Consider the following 17,413-nt stretch of genomic DNA (forward strand, 5'->3'; position numbering starts at 1 on the left):
TTTTTTTAATTCATGGATCAAATACTTTTATGTATTTCCTCCAATGAAATATTGTTAAGAGTAGACTCTTATTCATATTATACTGTTAACAATTGCTGCTCATACTGAGTTGGCCAGTTGAGACAGACCATCTTGGAAAATTAAATTCAATAAATATTTATACAGTGTTTACAAAATTATAGGCTTTGTGTAATGGTTAAGGCATGAGATTTGAAATCTCCAAATCTCCAAGTCTGTTACTAAATCTTGGGTTCCTGCATTCTTTGAGAAACTGTAAAGTTAGTTCTCTAAGCCTCAGTTTTCTTACTTTGCAAATTTGGACAGTAACAATACTTACTTCCTAAAACTGTTGTGTGACTTAAAAAGACAAAGATGTAAGAAGGCACTTGGGAATAAAGCACCTGACACATAGAAATAAAAGCAACTATCACTTAAGTATTTGAGTACAGAAACAAAAACTAATGAAACAAGATATTTGAGCAAAAATCTAAAAGTCTATGATGCTGTTATTAATCAAGCATATGGAAACAGAAGAGATTAGTTCTATAGGGAGGAGAGAGATAACACAAGCTGAAAGACAAAATAGGATAATGCCAACTAGAAAAAAAGGCAGAAAGTCCAAGGACAAATAAGAGAAAATTGAAAGCAAGGAAAAAAAAAATCACAGTTTTTATTTCCAGGGACAGCTAGCAGGCTGGAATAGGCAAAAGAAAAAAGATGCATAAGAAAGAACTAGAAAAAAGTAAAGCTATGAAAGAAGGCTGGGACCAAGATTCAAGGTTTCACTTGAACCACATTTCCCAGGCTTACTAAATGGAAGCACTGTACTAGGACATGGAATAGAAGTGGATATATTAAAAATCCCTTCCCTTGAGACACCTAATTATCTGACATGGTGCATAGCACATCATCAATGCATAATAAATCAGTAAATATCTTTAATAAATCTAGTCAAACAAAAAAGACAAAAGTGTTGAGACAGGAAGGCTTAAAAGAAACAAGAGTAATTACCATCTAAAACTCTAAATTCCCTTTTTCCACATGCATATACACATACCCTACATAGCATACAACTGGGTAATTCTCATATGGGAATATAAACAATATGTGCAGACACAAAAGAAAGTTAAGTTGAATTATTTGTTGTAGAACATAAATTAGGTAGGAAACCAATTTGACAGTTCATCAAAAAGCTTAGATGAGGAACGAGGGCTTCTTAAAGATCTGGTTGATTCTACGAGTGGACAGGAATAATACAAGATGAGCCTGGAACATCTTGTTGTGCCAGAAAGTTAAAAAGTGCTAAACAAACAAAATAACAGGGCCAAATCAAAAGGGCACAGGAGCCAACTTCTAAGAGCTCTTTATGGCCAAAGCTTCAACTATCTGATTGACAAATAATGACAGCACAAATAAATGTCCATGAATGCATACTATGCAAAATAAAAGACTGAATAAGTAAATAAAACGAGAAAGTAGAAGTCTTGAATACAAAAGAATCCCAATTAATAGAGAAGGAATAAAGGAAAAGAAAAAACTTGAAAGTACTGAACTAACATCAATTTCTCAGTTTTTATCACTGTACTATGATTACATAAGATGTTAACATAGAGGAAGTGATTGAAGGACACAGGAGAACCCTCTGGACTATTTATATAACTCTTTGATAAATCTAAAACTCTTTCAAAATGAAAGTTTTTTGTTTTTTTGTTTTTTTTTTTAAATTTTATTTATTTATGATAGTCACAGAGAGAGAAAGAGAGAGGCAGAGACACAGGCAGAGGGAGAAGCAGGCTCCATGCACCGGGAGCCCGACGCAGGACTCGATCCCGGGTCTCCAGGATCGCGCCCTGGGCCAAAGGCAGGCGCCAAACCGCTGCGCCACCCAGGGATCCCTCAAAATGAAAGTTAAAAAAAATCTTAGATGAGGAAAACAATACTAGTTACAATACTTTTTTTTTTAACTAAAGACCCACTATCCACTTACCTGAGCTGTAGGTATTGTTTTCCAGTGAATGCTAATTATCTCTGTTCTTACTTTATGTTCTCTCAGTCATGCAACATAATAAAGTTTTAACAAATTGGTATTCCATCAAAGGTAAAATTAATCAGTTAATAAAAAAATTTTACTTGTCTGACATCTTAAAAATGACTAATCATCAGAATTTCACTTTTTAATTATATAAGCCCCTACAAAGCTTTATCTTCAATAGAGCCATTTTTAGGTTTATAGCATATAAATAATAATTTAAATAAAATCCTTACCTTCCAACCACTGCCAGCCTCTCTATAATATGGGAAGTTATCACAGATCCACTGGTAAATCTCACTTAGAGTCATTTTCTTTTTGGGTGAGCTATTAATTGCAAATGTAATGAGGCTGGCATAACTGTATGGAGGTTTCCCATCTTTGTGCTGTTGGACTTCTTCTTGGTCCAGTGTTGTATTTGGGTCAAGGAGTGCATTCTTCTTGGAAATTCCTGTTCCATGTGCATTTTGTGTAGCATCAGATTTTTGGATGGCTGCTCTCATGGTGAGCTGTGGTAACCAGTCCATAGATGTTAGGCTGCTCTCCAGTTCAGATGTCATCCTGAAGGTAAATAGACTCCTTAGTCAATATCAAGGAAAGAACCCCTGCTTCTCAAAATATCCAATATTCACAAATCTAGGAGTTCCAAAGTGAGGGAAAGCCTGAGTTAAATCTGGAGGAAAAAGATTGAGTATGTTAATGACCAAAACAAATATTTAAGGGCTCAACATTTCCAATCTTTTTAAATTTTTTCCTCTCCAAAATACAATAAATTTGGTTTTAAAATGTTTAAGATTCAGAACAATACCTACACACAAAGTGATCCCAATGCCAATGTTTCTAAAAAAGACTGTCACTTTAAATAGGGCAACAGGATCATAGTATGAAAAATAAGTCTGCAGTCCAGCTCTTTACTCACCAATATCACAGGCCCTTTAAAATCTTAAGACTGTACACTTGGCATTTCTTTTACACAAATTTTAGGGGAGTCATACAAACAAAAGACTATCCAAAGTAAAGAAATCAGAAAAGTGACTGAGAAACAAGCACAGGAATTTGCAAGGAGAAAAGAAGGTAGAGCTGAGCAGGTGGGAGGTAGGAAAAGCAAGAAGGGTAGACAAGAATAGTAAGCAGACAAGCTAGCTGGGGGAGCTGACCGAAAAGAGGAATGCAAACTCAAGGACACTGATGAACAAGAGAAGAGGAGGATAGGCAGTACCAAGGGAGCTAAAAAAATAAGTAAAACACCACAAAATCAATGAACAAGCTTAAGTAAACTAAAGATCTGGGAGTGTAGGATAGATGAGATAAAATCATATAAATGGATATCAAGAAGCATTAAAAACTCAGGGCGAAAAAGAAAAAAAAAAAAAAACTCAGGGCGGTCTAATGCAAACATCTAATGATCTGGATTCTGTAATGTATTTCTCTCCAAGGCTGAAAAATTCAGGCCATTACAACCCAAAGAAAGAAAAGAAAAACAAAATCTGCCACGTTAACACATATTCCGGAGAAGGGAAAAGGCTGCTTATAGAATTGAGGATAAAAACATAGAAACAAAGCTTGACACTTCACACTGGAATTGCTAACTTTCAGAAGATACAAAACCTGTCTACCATGGGATTAAAGAAACAGGAATAATGACTGTGGTGATAGAGAAGAATCAGACTTCTAAATGATATCAAAGTAACAAGAAAAAACAAAGTACCTCACTGAAAGGAAAATTTTGTGGCAAATAAAATCCAATACAGGCCCTCATGCCAAATGGCTGCAAAAGGGACTCTGGGATATGCACTTCTGGGAGCCAATACAGAACTGATAAAGAATGCAGGCTCTCAAGTCAGAGAGATCGGAGTTCATACTAATTCTACTAGTTACTAGGTCCAAGAAATGGAAATTAACATCTCTAAACTCCAGCTTTCTCATCTGTAAAATGAAACAATAATAGTTCCTACAGATAAAATATTACTTTGAGGGGGCACCTGCACGGCTCAGTCAGTTAAGCATGCATGGACTTCCAACTCAGGTCATCATCTCAGAGTCCTGTGATGGAGTCCTGCATCAGGGCTCTCTGCTCAGTGGGAGAGTCTGCTGCTCCCTCTTCTTCTCCCCTGTCACACACCCCTGTCCCCCACCCTGGCCCCAGCTGGAGCATGCTCACCTGCACTTTCTCTCTCTCTCTCAAATCTTTAAAAAATTAAAATATTACTTTGAGAATTAAATGTGGTAGCATATACACAGAAGAAACATCCGTTAAGCATTAGTTAATTCTAGGATTATCTGGCGAGGGTACTACTGCACTATAAAGTAAACCAGATTAGGCAACAGTAATTATAAATCAAGAGACAGCCATGAGGAGTCTATCTGTACTGCCAGTAGAGACCTATTATCTTGCTCTTTGGATATTTTCATCCACAGTTTTACCTTTTTCACTTTCTCAAATTTCCATCTCTACTCTATATATTCCTCTGAAATGTGAACTTTAAATTCTCTACACAGCACCTTCAGAGATTAAAAATAAAAACAGAAACAACTTACCATCCTGCTCTATCATCTCAGCATTATATGACATGCTCGTTGCCAGGATGAAAGAAGTTATAGGAACTTAGGGAATAAAGAAAACGCAAGGGCGCCTGGGCGGTTCAGTCAGTTAAGCGACTGCCTTCGGCCCAGGTCATGATCCCAGGGTCCTGAGACTAAGCCATGTGTTGGCTCCTTGCTCAGCTGGGAGCTTTCTCCCTCTCCCTCTACCCCACCTCCAACTCATGTTCTCTCTCTCTCTCTCTCAAATAAAATCATTTCTTAAAAATTAAGAAATAGGGCAGCCTGGGTAGCTCAGCGGTTTAGCACCGCCTTCGGCCCAGGGCGTGATCCTGGAGTCCCAGGATCGAGTCCCACGTCGGGCTCCCTGCATGGAGCCTGCTTCTCCCTCTGCCTGTGTCTCTACCTCTCTGTTTCTCATGAATAAATAAATAAAATCTTTTTTAAAAAATTAATTAATAAAAAAAATAAAAATTAAGAAATAAAGAAAACAAGATAATTTAGAAAGTGGGGCTTCTGTTTGCAAATTATTAAATTTTTTAAAAGATTTTATTTATTTATTTGACAGAGAGAGAGAGTGCACGCGCGCACGCACAAGCAGGGGGAGCAGGACAAACAGGCTCCGCCAAACAGGAAGGCTGACATGGGGCTCAATCCCAGAACCCTAGGATCACAACCTGAGTGAAGGCAGGTGCTCAACCAACTGAGCCACCCAGGCGCCCACAAATTTTTAAATTTTATATATTCTTGGTAGTAAGGTAAAAAGTGTTTCCACTGCTGTGTGTCACTTGGTTGCCGCAATGGTTCTCCATTAAGCATGAAGAACACAAAAAATGACCATTAGATTTGACCAGATCATCAGTAACTTTAGAAAGAAACCTCTTAATGGAATGGTGATGACAGAAGTCCACTTGTATAAGAGCACAGATGGTGGTAAATTTAAAAACAGCATGAGAGGCTCTGAGGAATCTGGTTATGGAAATCTGGTTAAGAAATGTCAGGCCCTCATTACCTCACCTCATTCCAAAAGCTTCCTAGCTGGCCTCCCTGACTGATTTCTTACCACTCCTCTCTGCTAATCACCTCGAGAATCCATGCATACACTCCAAGGGAAATCTGGCAACACTATTTTCACGCCCTTGTGCCCCAAAACTTTTAATGGTTCCCTTTCTCCTATTATACTAAATCTAAACTCATTTTCAACTACCTTAGTTTTTATTAATCTTTTATTAATCCTTCTCTAAATTCCCGGAGCAATCATAACCTCAATATGGCATTTACCATGCTGTTTCATACATATAATTGCGTCATACACCTTAGCTTACTACCCTCATTCCCTCTTCCCTTACCTCCCCACTGAGAAGAGTACCCATATAACTAATACTTCAGATGCTAACTAACCCATGCCAGGTACATGTTATCTGAAAAATAACACAGTATTTGGATTAAAAACATTCCTTTCTGGAATGTCTTTTCCTTCTAACACTGCCTAGCTGGTTTCTACTTCTTTTCAAGTCTCAGATTAAACACCCCCCCCCCCCTCCAGAAAGCCTGGTCAATCCACTCTTCTTCCATCTCCTAAACTGAACTATTCCTACTCTCATAGTAGCATATCAACACCTCTATCCCAGGATTTACACAGAATTATAACTATCTTTATCTATCTCCCCAGAGACCATGAGCTCCTTGGAAGAAGAAACTTTCTTATTCTTTTCTCTCTCTAATGCCTAAGAACATAATAAGTGAAGGGTTAATGAAGAATGGTTAAATGATTGAACCAGTGACTAGCCAATGAAGGTATGAATGTGATCCTTCCCAAAAAAAGTGAAATCATACACAATGACAAGCTAAAAGGAAGCAGTGAATGAAAAAAGGACTCAGTAGCATGAGGTAAGGATAATCACAGGATTCAAGAACTTTATGAATTGGAAAAAAGTATGACTCAGACTGACAAGTAGCACCACACAGGAACAGAGACAGTTCTGGAATAGCAGAGAAAAATAGGAAGATGGAAGCAAAGATAAAAAGATAATGTTACTTATAGGAGAAAACAGGGCATGGAAAATTGAAGTCTTAAATTCTTAAACTCTGTAACGGTATTTATTGCTAAAAAAAAGTTTCATGAGGAATCTTTTCTGCATAAAATGAGACTGTAAACAGCACTGAGATATAACAACTCAACATTAAGTCATGAGATGGGGGGAGAGGAGGGGATTCTAATCCCACTTTATGAAACACTGCCATTGATATCCCAAATAAGCTTTCTGGGTACTTTAACACATTGCTTGGCCTCCCTCTGCAACCTCCCTAACTACCAAGGAGTAACCAATAATTACTCAGGAAGTTTTCAAGCTTTCAACAGTATCAAAAAGGAGGGGGGGGAAAGGGAGAGAAAAGGTAGAGATATTGTTGGCTTCCTAAATAAAGGTAAGACAACAACAAGGAAAATAATAATAATGAGGATAATGATGTCATGACCTAGATATTCTTGAATCCTCCCACTCTATTCCTAGCACTTGGCATTTCATCTTGAAAGACTTAAGAAAGGGACGCCTGGGTGGCTCAGCAGTTGAGCATCTGCCTTTTGGTTCAGGGCATGATCCCGGAGTCCCAGGATCGAGTCCCACATTGGGCTTCCTGCATGGAGCCTGCTTCTCCCTCTGCCTATGTCTCTGCCTCTCATGAATAAATAAATAAAATCTTAAAAAAAAAAAGACTTAAGAACAATCACAAGAACTATTCATCATAAAACTTCTAAGAAAAACTAAGCAACTGAAAACTCAAAAGAAATTTCTGTAATTACCACAGCAATAATTCTGATCACATGCATCTCAAGGAATATATATTTTTTCCTTTTTTTTTTTTAAGAGGGAAGAGGGGAAGGAGCGAGGGAGAGAATCAAGTAGGCTCCATGCCCAGCACCACGATGGACTCAGGCTTGATCTCACATGACGTGTCAAAACAAAGCGACACTTAACCGACTGACCCATCAAGGTATGTGTGCATGCATGCATACACATACACACACACACACACACACACACACACACACCTTAAAATATATGACTCCTATTACAGAACCTAGCACTCAAGGCAACAAGAAGTAAGATCTATGGCAGAAACCATCAACTGCCACCTAATATCTGTTATGCTCTTCCTTAGGAATATAATCTCAATTTCATTCTGGATGGCATTGCACCTCTTGCCATGCCTGCTCTCTGCAATGTGAACACAACAGCTATTGCTCCAGCAGTCATCTTAGATCATAAGGTGATCTTTGAAAATGGAAGCCAAACACTGAGGATATGGGAACAGAGAGAAGGAATCCGGGGCCCTGAGTTTTTTGAGAAACAATTGTGAAGCTGCCATCCGAGCCCTGAACTGCCTACCTTCCAGATTTCTTATGTGTCCAACTACTATAAAAAGATATCTACCAGCAGATGAATTCAATTCTTAACTAATATGAAATTTGGAACATGGAAGTGGGGTAATACAAGTAACAGAGACTAAAATAAGGCACTCTTAAGGGAGTTGATGAAGCAAACATTAATTCTGATATTGCTAGCTGGAAAACCTGTGACCTTATTAAAAGAGAGTGAAGGATTTGGTCAACTGTGGTCTACAGAAATTAGAACAAACCATATGTCAACTAATGCTATAGCAAGGAGAGAAATATAGAAAAAAAAAATCAGAATGTTGGCATGTGCTGGCTTCTTATCACTTAAAGTCCTGAGAGAGAAATAAACTTCAGAGTTGCAAGCAGAGATGGAGAAAATGCAGATTTCCTAAGGGAGGGTAACTCCCTGCCTATGGCCTGCAATTTAAGCTAATAGTCCTATAATTCAAAGTCTTGCATAGCTGAAAAAACACAAACTGCTTCTGAAGTAGCAAACTGAAGTAATTGAATGGTAGCTACAAAACTGCAGCCTTGGCAGTAGGGAAGACTGGTACCTTACCACACAAAACTGAGGTCGTAAGGGTGTTGTCTTTCCACCCATGATTTCCACCATTGTTTCAAATGGCCTCATCAGAATCATCATTCCCTCAGAAGCCAGAAGAGGCCAATGAACTTGGATGGGGAAAAAATACTATTTTCACCAACTTGTAAGTGAAATTTAGCATTTCTTTTAATTATGAAATTAGACAAATCATAGTACTTATGACTTTGCTACCAATAAAAATCACAATATATTCTCACGTGCAAATGTTGCAGAATCTCAACTTTTAATTTAAACTTAATTACTTAAAAATTGTGCTATTAGACTTGCCAATAGATCTTTTATTTAGTAAGTTAAAAGCACATATTACTATGTTTCAAAGTTAATATTTTGCTAACTGTCTTTCAATATAATTGGTTTCCTTTGTAATCCTAAGTACTTTATATTTTGTGAATTTTGAGACATCATTCTGAGACGGATCCACAGGTTTCACCAGACTGTTGAAGGGGTTCCACAGCACCAAAACAAGACTGGAAATTCCTGGGTAAACAGAGCACAAAGGGCACAATCTTCACACTGAAAAATTCTGTCTGGGCAGGCACTTTGGATCAAAGCAGCAAAAAATCTAGAAACTAAGTGTTTTAAGATAATTGTATGGGAGGTGGGGAGAGATAAAGAGACTAGACTGCAAAAGCCTCTTAAGTTTCCAAAATAATAACCAAATTCATCAACAAGAAGTGACCTATAAAAGCTGTACATTTCCCAGAAAGGGCATCTTCACTAATACCCATCTCAAATGTGGTCATGGAAGACACTGGACAAGATTAAGACCTTTCAGAAGGTATAGGAGACAATGGAGGCCCTATCAAAGAACAAATCTTTTTTTTAATTTTTTTTAAATTTTTATTTACTTATGATAGTCACAGAGAGAGAGAGAGAGAGAGAGAGAGAGAGAGAGAGAGGCAGAGACACAGGCAGAAGGAGAAGCAGGCTCCATGCACCGGGAGCCCGACGTGGGATTCGATCCCGGGTCTCCAGGATCGCGCCCTGGGCCAAAGGCAGGCGCCAAACCACTGAGGCACCCAGGGATCCCCCTATCAAAGAACAAAATCAAGAATTTATTATACTATCAGGGAGCCACTGTCACTCCTAACCAGTAAGATTTTATAATGCACTTAATAATCCCCTTTTCTGAATAATAGCTTCAATCACCGTTATCCTAATTCCTTCCCTACCACTAGTATTAGGTAGAATGTCAATAACTCATCTTTGGTTTACAGAACTTTGAACCACAAAACCCCACACTACGATATAATGAAAAAGACTGTGTACCAAAAAAAAAAAAAAAAAAGACTGTGTACCTAAAGAGCTTAGATTTTCAGTTATTTATAATAACTGGATGAAACTCTGGGTTGTTCCCCTTTGGAAAGAATAAGTTCAGTATATAGGAGAAAGTACACGTGAATATTTGTGTACCCACAGGGGCAGCTTATGGCAGAAATCTAAAAAGAAATAAAATAATCTACAGATTGACTTTATGTTTTATAGTCACGACAAAAAATAAAATTTTATCTTATAAATGAGGTAAAAATTTAAAGCTAATTTTACCTAATTTAAAGGTAAAAATTTAAGCTATTTCCAAGCAAAAGTAGATGGTGTTACTTTAGTTTTCATATACCAGCAAACTCAGTTTCCTAGTTTAATTTCAACAAAGTAACAGCATCCTACATTAGATATGACTTAGTAATGAAGAACACAGACTCTTGAGCAAGTCTGCCTGGATTAGAACCCAAACTCTTTGGCTTTAAGCTATGTGACCTTACACAAGTAAATGTCTCAGTTCCCTCATTTGTTAAGATGAGGATAAAAATAGCATCCAACCCAAAGGATTGCTGTGAGGATTAAATGAGGACTAAATGAGTTAATACAAAGTACTAAGAATAGCTTCTAACATACAATTTTATTATCAGATTCATACTCTTCAGAATTTCCTAAATTTTATTTCATTTTTTAAAATAAGATTTTAAGTAATCTCTATACCCAATGTGGGGCTCAAACTGACAACCCCAAGAATAAGAGTTGCACACTCTACCGAACTCTACCGCACCAGTCAGGTGCCCCAGAATTTTCTAAATTTTAAATGACTGTCATTCTTATTCAGTGGTTTTAGACTTACATGCCCTAACTGACAAAATAATCATTTAACCACCTCAATGGAAATGAGCCCCTCATTCAATTATTTACACTAAAGTGACCCAGAAAGAGTAAGATTTTAAATTTTTGTTTGTGGACTACGTATGAGAATTGAGAACATACTCTTCCCCATAGAAATTAGATGATGTGACGATGATTTCTGAAGCAGACCACAAAATCCTATTTATTCCATAAAGGAATTCTAACTCAACAGTTCTTAAAAGCCCCTGTTGGATATCTTGGAGCAGAGAGACAAAGGAGTAATGGCGGGGGGGTGGGTAAAAAAAAGAAAGAAAGAAGCTTTTCCATTTTCCTGGTGCAAGATCAGCTTGTTCTTGACAAAATTTCAATATGGTTTATATCTGACATACTTCTAATTACCCTCTATACCTTGGCTCTCTCATCTCACATGCCCTAAGCCTCTAATATTGGCCACCATGTTGGTATCATATAATGCATAATTACTTGATCTTCTCTTTCGGTAAAAACTCGCACCTCTTCAAGACAGTTGGTCTCTGCTCCATTTAGGAAAAAAATGGACAGCATCAAACTAATCTCCACCAAGGTATGAATAACTGAGCCTTTAAACTTCCTATAAGCAATGACCTTTTAAAAAAAAAATAAGCTGAAAAATCCTCACTGATTTGAAGTGAAAATAGAGGTGGAGGAATCAATTTAGGAGAAGGAATCCAATACACAAATAGTAGAAGGTCACTCTTCAAACCTCATGACTTTCACAACTTCTATTTCCCCTCCTAAAATTCCAAGAATATTCACAACACAGCTCACACAAAAATCTGGGAGATTTAGTCAGGCAACTGTCATTTGTAAAACTACTATGATTTCAGAGCTATTATCATAAAATCAGAGATGAAAAAGAATCTCAGTAGGTCATTTTTTAAAATCCTGCTATTATCTATTTTGGAGACCAACAATATTCTTTTAAGATCTTCAAGGGAAGAAAAGTTCACAACTTAACTCAGTCTGTTCTAAGGTATGTAACTCAATGAGTGTTTTTTTGTTGTTTTTTTTTAATTTTTTACTGGCTCAGGGCACCTGCTGGCTCAGTTGATAAGAGCACGCATTTCTTGATCTTGGGGTCATGAGTTGACCCCACACTTGGCATAAAGACTACTTTAAAAATAAATTCCTTTAAAAATTAAAATTATTAACTGGCTAATATATATCCCCTTTGCTATGGGAAGTAAAAGTCTTTAAATTCTCTCTTGGAAAATGAGAACTAGTCAGAATTCTATTCACGATACTTCACGTATTGTACAATATTAACACAACTTGAGTTCCTTTTTCTGTAAGCTTAAAGTCCAGAATTACTCCAATAGTATCTGAATTTGGAACCCTAATATATTTATTGCTCTTTTCCAGATTCTCTCCAAGTTACCCCACATATGATATTAGATTTAAAAAACTGTATTCTGAATTCATACAAGCCATACTCTTAGAACTCCATTTAAGGTACAAACTTAGGGATCATGTGGTCAAAAGATATTTTCACACTGTATGTATAATTATCATCTAAGGTATCTTTTGCTCCACAATGTGAGAAGGAAAAATAAACATTTTTGGACATTAACCACTCAACTACATTGTCATCAAGTAAATACTGTATTTTACATTTAAATCTCACTCACCTACTAGAATCTCTGAGTAGTTTGGAAAGACTGATGAACACTAGTCCCTTTAACACAAGAACACTCGAAGTCACCTTTCTAGCTGTTATTTAAAAACCTACACAGGAGCACCTGGGTGGCTCAGTAAGTTAAGTGTCCAATTCTTGATTTTGGTTCAGGGTCCTGGGACAGAGCCTCATGTAGGGCTCAGTGCTGAGCTTGGCGCCTGGCTTAGGATTCTCTCTCTCCCTCTCCCCCCACTCGTGAGCTTGTGCATAGGAGCTCTCTAAAAAAAAGTTAAAAACCCATACAGAATCTGCTATTAATACTCCTTAAACTTACTTTAAAATACGTACGTGTGTGTGTGTGTGTGTGTGTATATGTACACATATATATGTAGTATATATAATAAAAGTCCTCTGAGTGACACATATCCACTAATTCATCCTGTCTCAATAAAGTGTTTATCCTAACCTCTTACAACCATACTGTTCCAACTCACCATACATTATACCAGTAGTTTGGCATCAGTGCTGGCAGAGGTTGACATCGTGGAAGGTAATCCCATCTTACCTTTTAGGGTTAAATATGTTGCACAGAAAATGTTAAGAAACAGCTTCAACTTCTACATGTCATGTCTCTGATTCAGTGATCCTAAAAGTGTTATCCAGACACCCTTTCAGGGGATCTGAAGGATCAAAACAATTTTCATAATGAGATGTTATCTGTCTTTTCCACTCTCATCTCTCGTTAAGTATACAATGGAGCTTTTCAGATGCTATGTAATGGGTGATATCACATCAGAATGAACGCAATGGCAGAGATGAGAATCCAGCTGTCTCTATTAAAACAGTTTCTAAATTTGCAAAAATGTAAGGCAATGCCAATCTTATTCATTTTTTTGTTTTGTAAAATACAGTTAATGTTTCATAAAACACGTTGTGTATGTTAGCATACTGTGGGTTTACTGTTATTTTATGTAAATTAATAAGTATTTTCATTTTTTCCTAGTTTTAAGCCCTAATATAATAAATTTTGATAGATATAACACATAAACAAAAGCTCTTTGGATGCTAAATAATTTTTGAGAGACCAAAAAATTTAAGAACCATGTTATATGGCTAATATAACCTTAATTTTATAACTCATCATGAAGATCACAGCTTCCAATATAGTACAATGTAATGAAAACAGCATGGGGCTTTTTTTTTTTTTTTTAAGATTTTACTTATTTATTCATGAGAGATGCAGAGACAGAGAGCTAGAGACATAGGCAAAAGGAGAAGCAGAGAGCCCAGTGTGGGACTTGATCCCGGAATTCTAGGATCAGGCGCTGAGCCGAAGGCAGACACTCAACCACTGACCAAAATAGGTGCCTCCAGTATGGGCTTTCCAGTCACTCAAAAAGCTCGAATTCTCACTCTCCCACTTATTAACTGCATCCTTAGATAAGTCAAACAAACCTGTAAGTCTCATAGATTTCCTGTGAGTAGTAAATGACAAAATATATATGGAACACGCGAATACAGTTAATGCCTGGCACACAGTAGACACTCAACAAATGACAACTATTAGACACCTTTAGAAAAAAAAAAGAAGAAGGAAAGAAAGTTAACCGCAAAGAAAGGGGTCCCTCAGCTTAAAATCTCCAAACTGCAAAGAAAGGGATCCCTCAGCTTAAAATCTCCAATCAGCACCATAACCTTTAACACGGACCTGTCCGGGGATCCCTGGGTGGCGCAGCGGTTTGGCGCCTGCCTTTGGCCCAGGGCGCGATCCTGGAGACCTGGGATCGAATCCCACATCAGGCTCCCGGTGCATGGAGCCTGCTTCTCCCTCCGCCTGTGTCTCTGCCTCTCTCTCTCTCTCTCTCTCTCTCTCTGTGACTATCATAAATAAATAAAAAATTTTAAAAAAATTAAAAAAAAAAAATTAAAAAAAAAACAAAAAAACAAAAAAACAGGGACCTGTCCATAAGCACCTATCCCTCAGATTCTCAAGTAAGCATCAGTAGGAGGCAAAATAATCTTTCTGTTGTCCTTTTCTTTTATTGTTTCTATGAGAATCTTGAATGATAGTAAGCACATAATGAGTATGTATTCAATACGTATCTGTCAAAGTCAACAGAACTGGAACAAGATTCCAGTTCCAAATGCACAATTCCAAAAGGAAGGTGGCAATCTAGTCTCCCATTCACTACCCATATGACTACAAGAAAAGGGTCTGAATCCTAAAAAAAAAAAAATCCTCTCTTGAAATCCTAACTCTTCTCACCCAACATTGGATACATGCTTCTTTGTATCAGATATTTCCTGCAGTAGTTTGCTTAGCTCACCATGCCCTTTCTCAGAGTTATCTGCATCCCCAGGGCCCTGAAAGTCATATCTATACCAACAAATTAAAGGAGGAGAACCAGGGTTGACACCTGACCTAAGTTGTTCACCTGAATTTTCCTCCTTAGGAACTCAGAATTAGGACTGAAATTAGGTTTGAGATGGCCTCCTGAATGAAGAAGCTATGAACTTGAGAGGTATCGGATGGCCATGTGCCAAAAAAGGCAAAGAAAGTTGGTTTGTAGAAATGAGGAAACAAATTACAGTCTGAGAAAAGCAAGAGAGGAGAGAGTATACTGCCTAGGTTCCTAAGAACCTAAGTTCTAGCCCCTCAAGAGATCCAACTATCCCCTTGGTTCTGTGAAATACTCCCATATTCTCCACAAATAAATTTCTTTTCTATTTTGTTTAACATATCCAGTGCCAGTTTCCTTTACTTGCAGCCAAGCAAAGTTTGACTAAACTAAGCTTACTAAATCAAATCATAACACTTTTTTATTTTTCAGTACTATTTTATATCTTATACACTGTTGACAGGCACAGATTTTATACTTAACTCTTTTACTTTGCCAACATACCCAGTGATGCTTTTTATTCCCTATTACCTCTGATATCATTTCCCCCACATACATGAATTCGTGACAACTCAAATTTCTCCATCTCCCTATAAAAAAAGCTGCTGCCTTTCATAACAAGTTTTTTTTTCAATTTTAGAGAACGTAAATTCACTAGTTTTCTATCACTTTTCTCTCCAGTTTCCTGAATTGATATTTCCTTTTTATTTTAAAGATCTTATTTATTTATTCATGAGAGACACAGAGAGAAAAAGAGAGGCAGAGACATAGGCAGAAGGAGAAGTAGGCTCCACGCAGGGAGCCTGACATGGGACTCAATCCTGGGTCTCCAGGATCACGCCCTGGGCTGAAGGTGGTCCTAAACAGCTGAGCCATCCGGGCTGCCCTACTTCCCTTTTATAATTATTTTATAGTATCCTCAATTAGTAGAATATTTTTGACATCCCTCATCTTAAGAAAAAAAACTCAAATTATGATGAATACTGACAGCCAAGAGGCAGAACTTCATGATTAAGAGGATGGGCACTGGAGCAAAGCCTACATATGAGTCCCAGCTCTGTCCCTTCATTCCCTGCATATCCTTCAGTTTAGCTTAACTTTTATATCTCTATTTCCTCACTTATTAGGAAATGAAGACAACAATGGTATCAGCCTTATAATAGAGCTGTTGGAGGGATTTAATTAATGTATTTTAAAATGCTTAAATAATGCCTGGTCTAGTAGTGAGAACACCATACATGCTAGATATCAAAGTCAATATTTAGTCGCAAAAGTTAACTTTTTTAATAATATGTCCTTAAGTCAATGACTAGTCAAGTGATACTCTTCAATACCTAATAATCAGAAATGGAAGCCCTGGGGCATTCTGTCATCTAAGATCAAAGATAAAATTACATTTAGGATGCTCAAGGCCAGAACTGTCCAACAGAACTTTCTGCAACAGGGCAGCCCCGGTGGAGCAGTGGTTTAGCACCGCGTTCAGCCCGGGGAGTGATCCTAGAGACCCAAGATCAAGTCCCACGTCAGGCTCCCTGCATGGAGCCTGCTTCTCCCTCTGCCTGTGTCTCCCCCCCGCCCCCAATAAATAAATAAATCTTAAAAAAGAAAAAAAGAACTTTCTGCAACAATGAAAATGTATGTGTGCTATCCAGTATGATAGCCACTAGCCATGTGTAGCTACTGGGTAATTAAAATGTAGTGTAACTAAAAAACTGATTTTTTTGTTTTTATTTTTATTTAATTTAAATAGTCACATGAGGCTAATGACTACTGTATCAGACAATAAAGCTTTACAATATAAGCCAGAAAAATTCAAAATATGGTTTAGAAAAGTCTCTGTAATTGTCAAAATTGAGAGGGTTTCTCATTACTCTTTATTTAATTGGAATATGCCACACCTAAACAGGCAAATTAATAGATTCTATCAATTCCCCCAAAAAGCTTGATAAACATGGTAACAAGGATAAACAATGGCTATTTTTGCCACTGTGTGGGAGAGACCTAATAGCGTAAAATTATAAATATAATAAATATGTAATATTCAATGTCAGCAACATCCTTAGCCTGAAGGCCTGCTGCAAACTTGAACACTACTGGCAGTTACTTTAGAATCTAAGAATTCAGAGCAAATAGAGGAAATCTCCCATGTTCTTGAGCTAACAGCAAAGGATACAAATCTGTCCTCTTTTATTCTAAAAATGATGATCCCTTTTGCTTTCTACTACTGAAAAAGAGAAAAGAAAAAATATGCCAGGTGACTTATGTATATATTTAATCCCATGAATCCTAACAGAGCAGTGAGATAAGCATTAAAAACCCTGTTACCGCAAAACTGGGAAAAGTGAAATAACTTTCCAAGATAATATGGGTAATTCGTGGCAGAAACTTAAGCCTGCATTTACCTAATTCTAAGACTATATTCTATAGTCTATATTATAATTCTCCCTCTATAGACTATAGAATTATAGTCTATACTATAATTCTAAGACCAAAGCTGCCTTATTAATACCAAGCCTGTTACTAGAAATAAGGCAATAAGAGGTCTTAAAATAAATCCACCCTTTTCTGGTCATTCTAAATAGTAAGGTCATCAATATCAAGAGAAGAGAAATGAGGAAACAGATGGACAGGAAATTTATCTGGGACACTAACACATGAGGTTCTCCTGTGCTAAAAT

General features: G+C 37.2%; 1 protein-coding gene across 4 annotated transcripts in view; it reads right to left on the reverse strand.

Moving 5' to 3' along the window:
* FOXJ3 (forkhead box J3) overlaps nt 1–17,413 on the reverse strand; it is a 141,754-nt gene that overhangs the window by 97,438 nt on the left and 26,903 nt on the right. For all 4 annotated transcript variants that reach the window (XM_041738118.1, XM_041738114.1, XM_041738116.1 and 1 more), the window contains one exon: nt 2,266–2,590. In XM_041738118.1, coding sequence (XP_041594052.1) covers nt 2,266–2,590 — 325 coding nt within the window. The remainder of the gene's footprint in view (nt 1–2,265; nt 2,591–17,413) is intronic.

This window comes from Vulpes lagopus, chromosome 23 (assembly GCF_018345385.1).
Source record: "Vulpes lagopus strain Blue_001 chromosome 23, ASM1834538v1, whole genome shotgun sequence".
In the NCBI taxonomy this organism is placed as follows: domain Eukaryota; kingdom Metazoa; phylum Chordata; class Mammalia; order Carnivora; family Canidae; genus Vulpes; species Vulpes lagopus.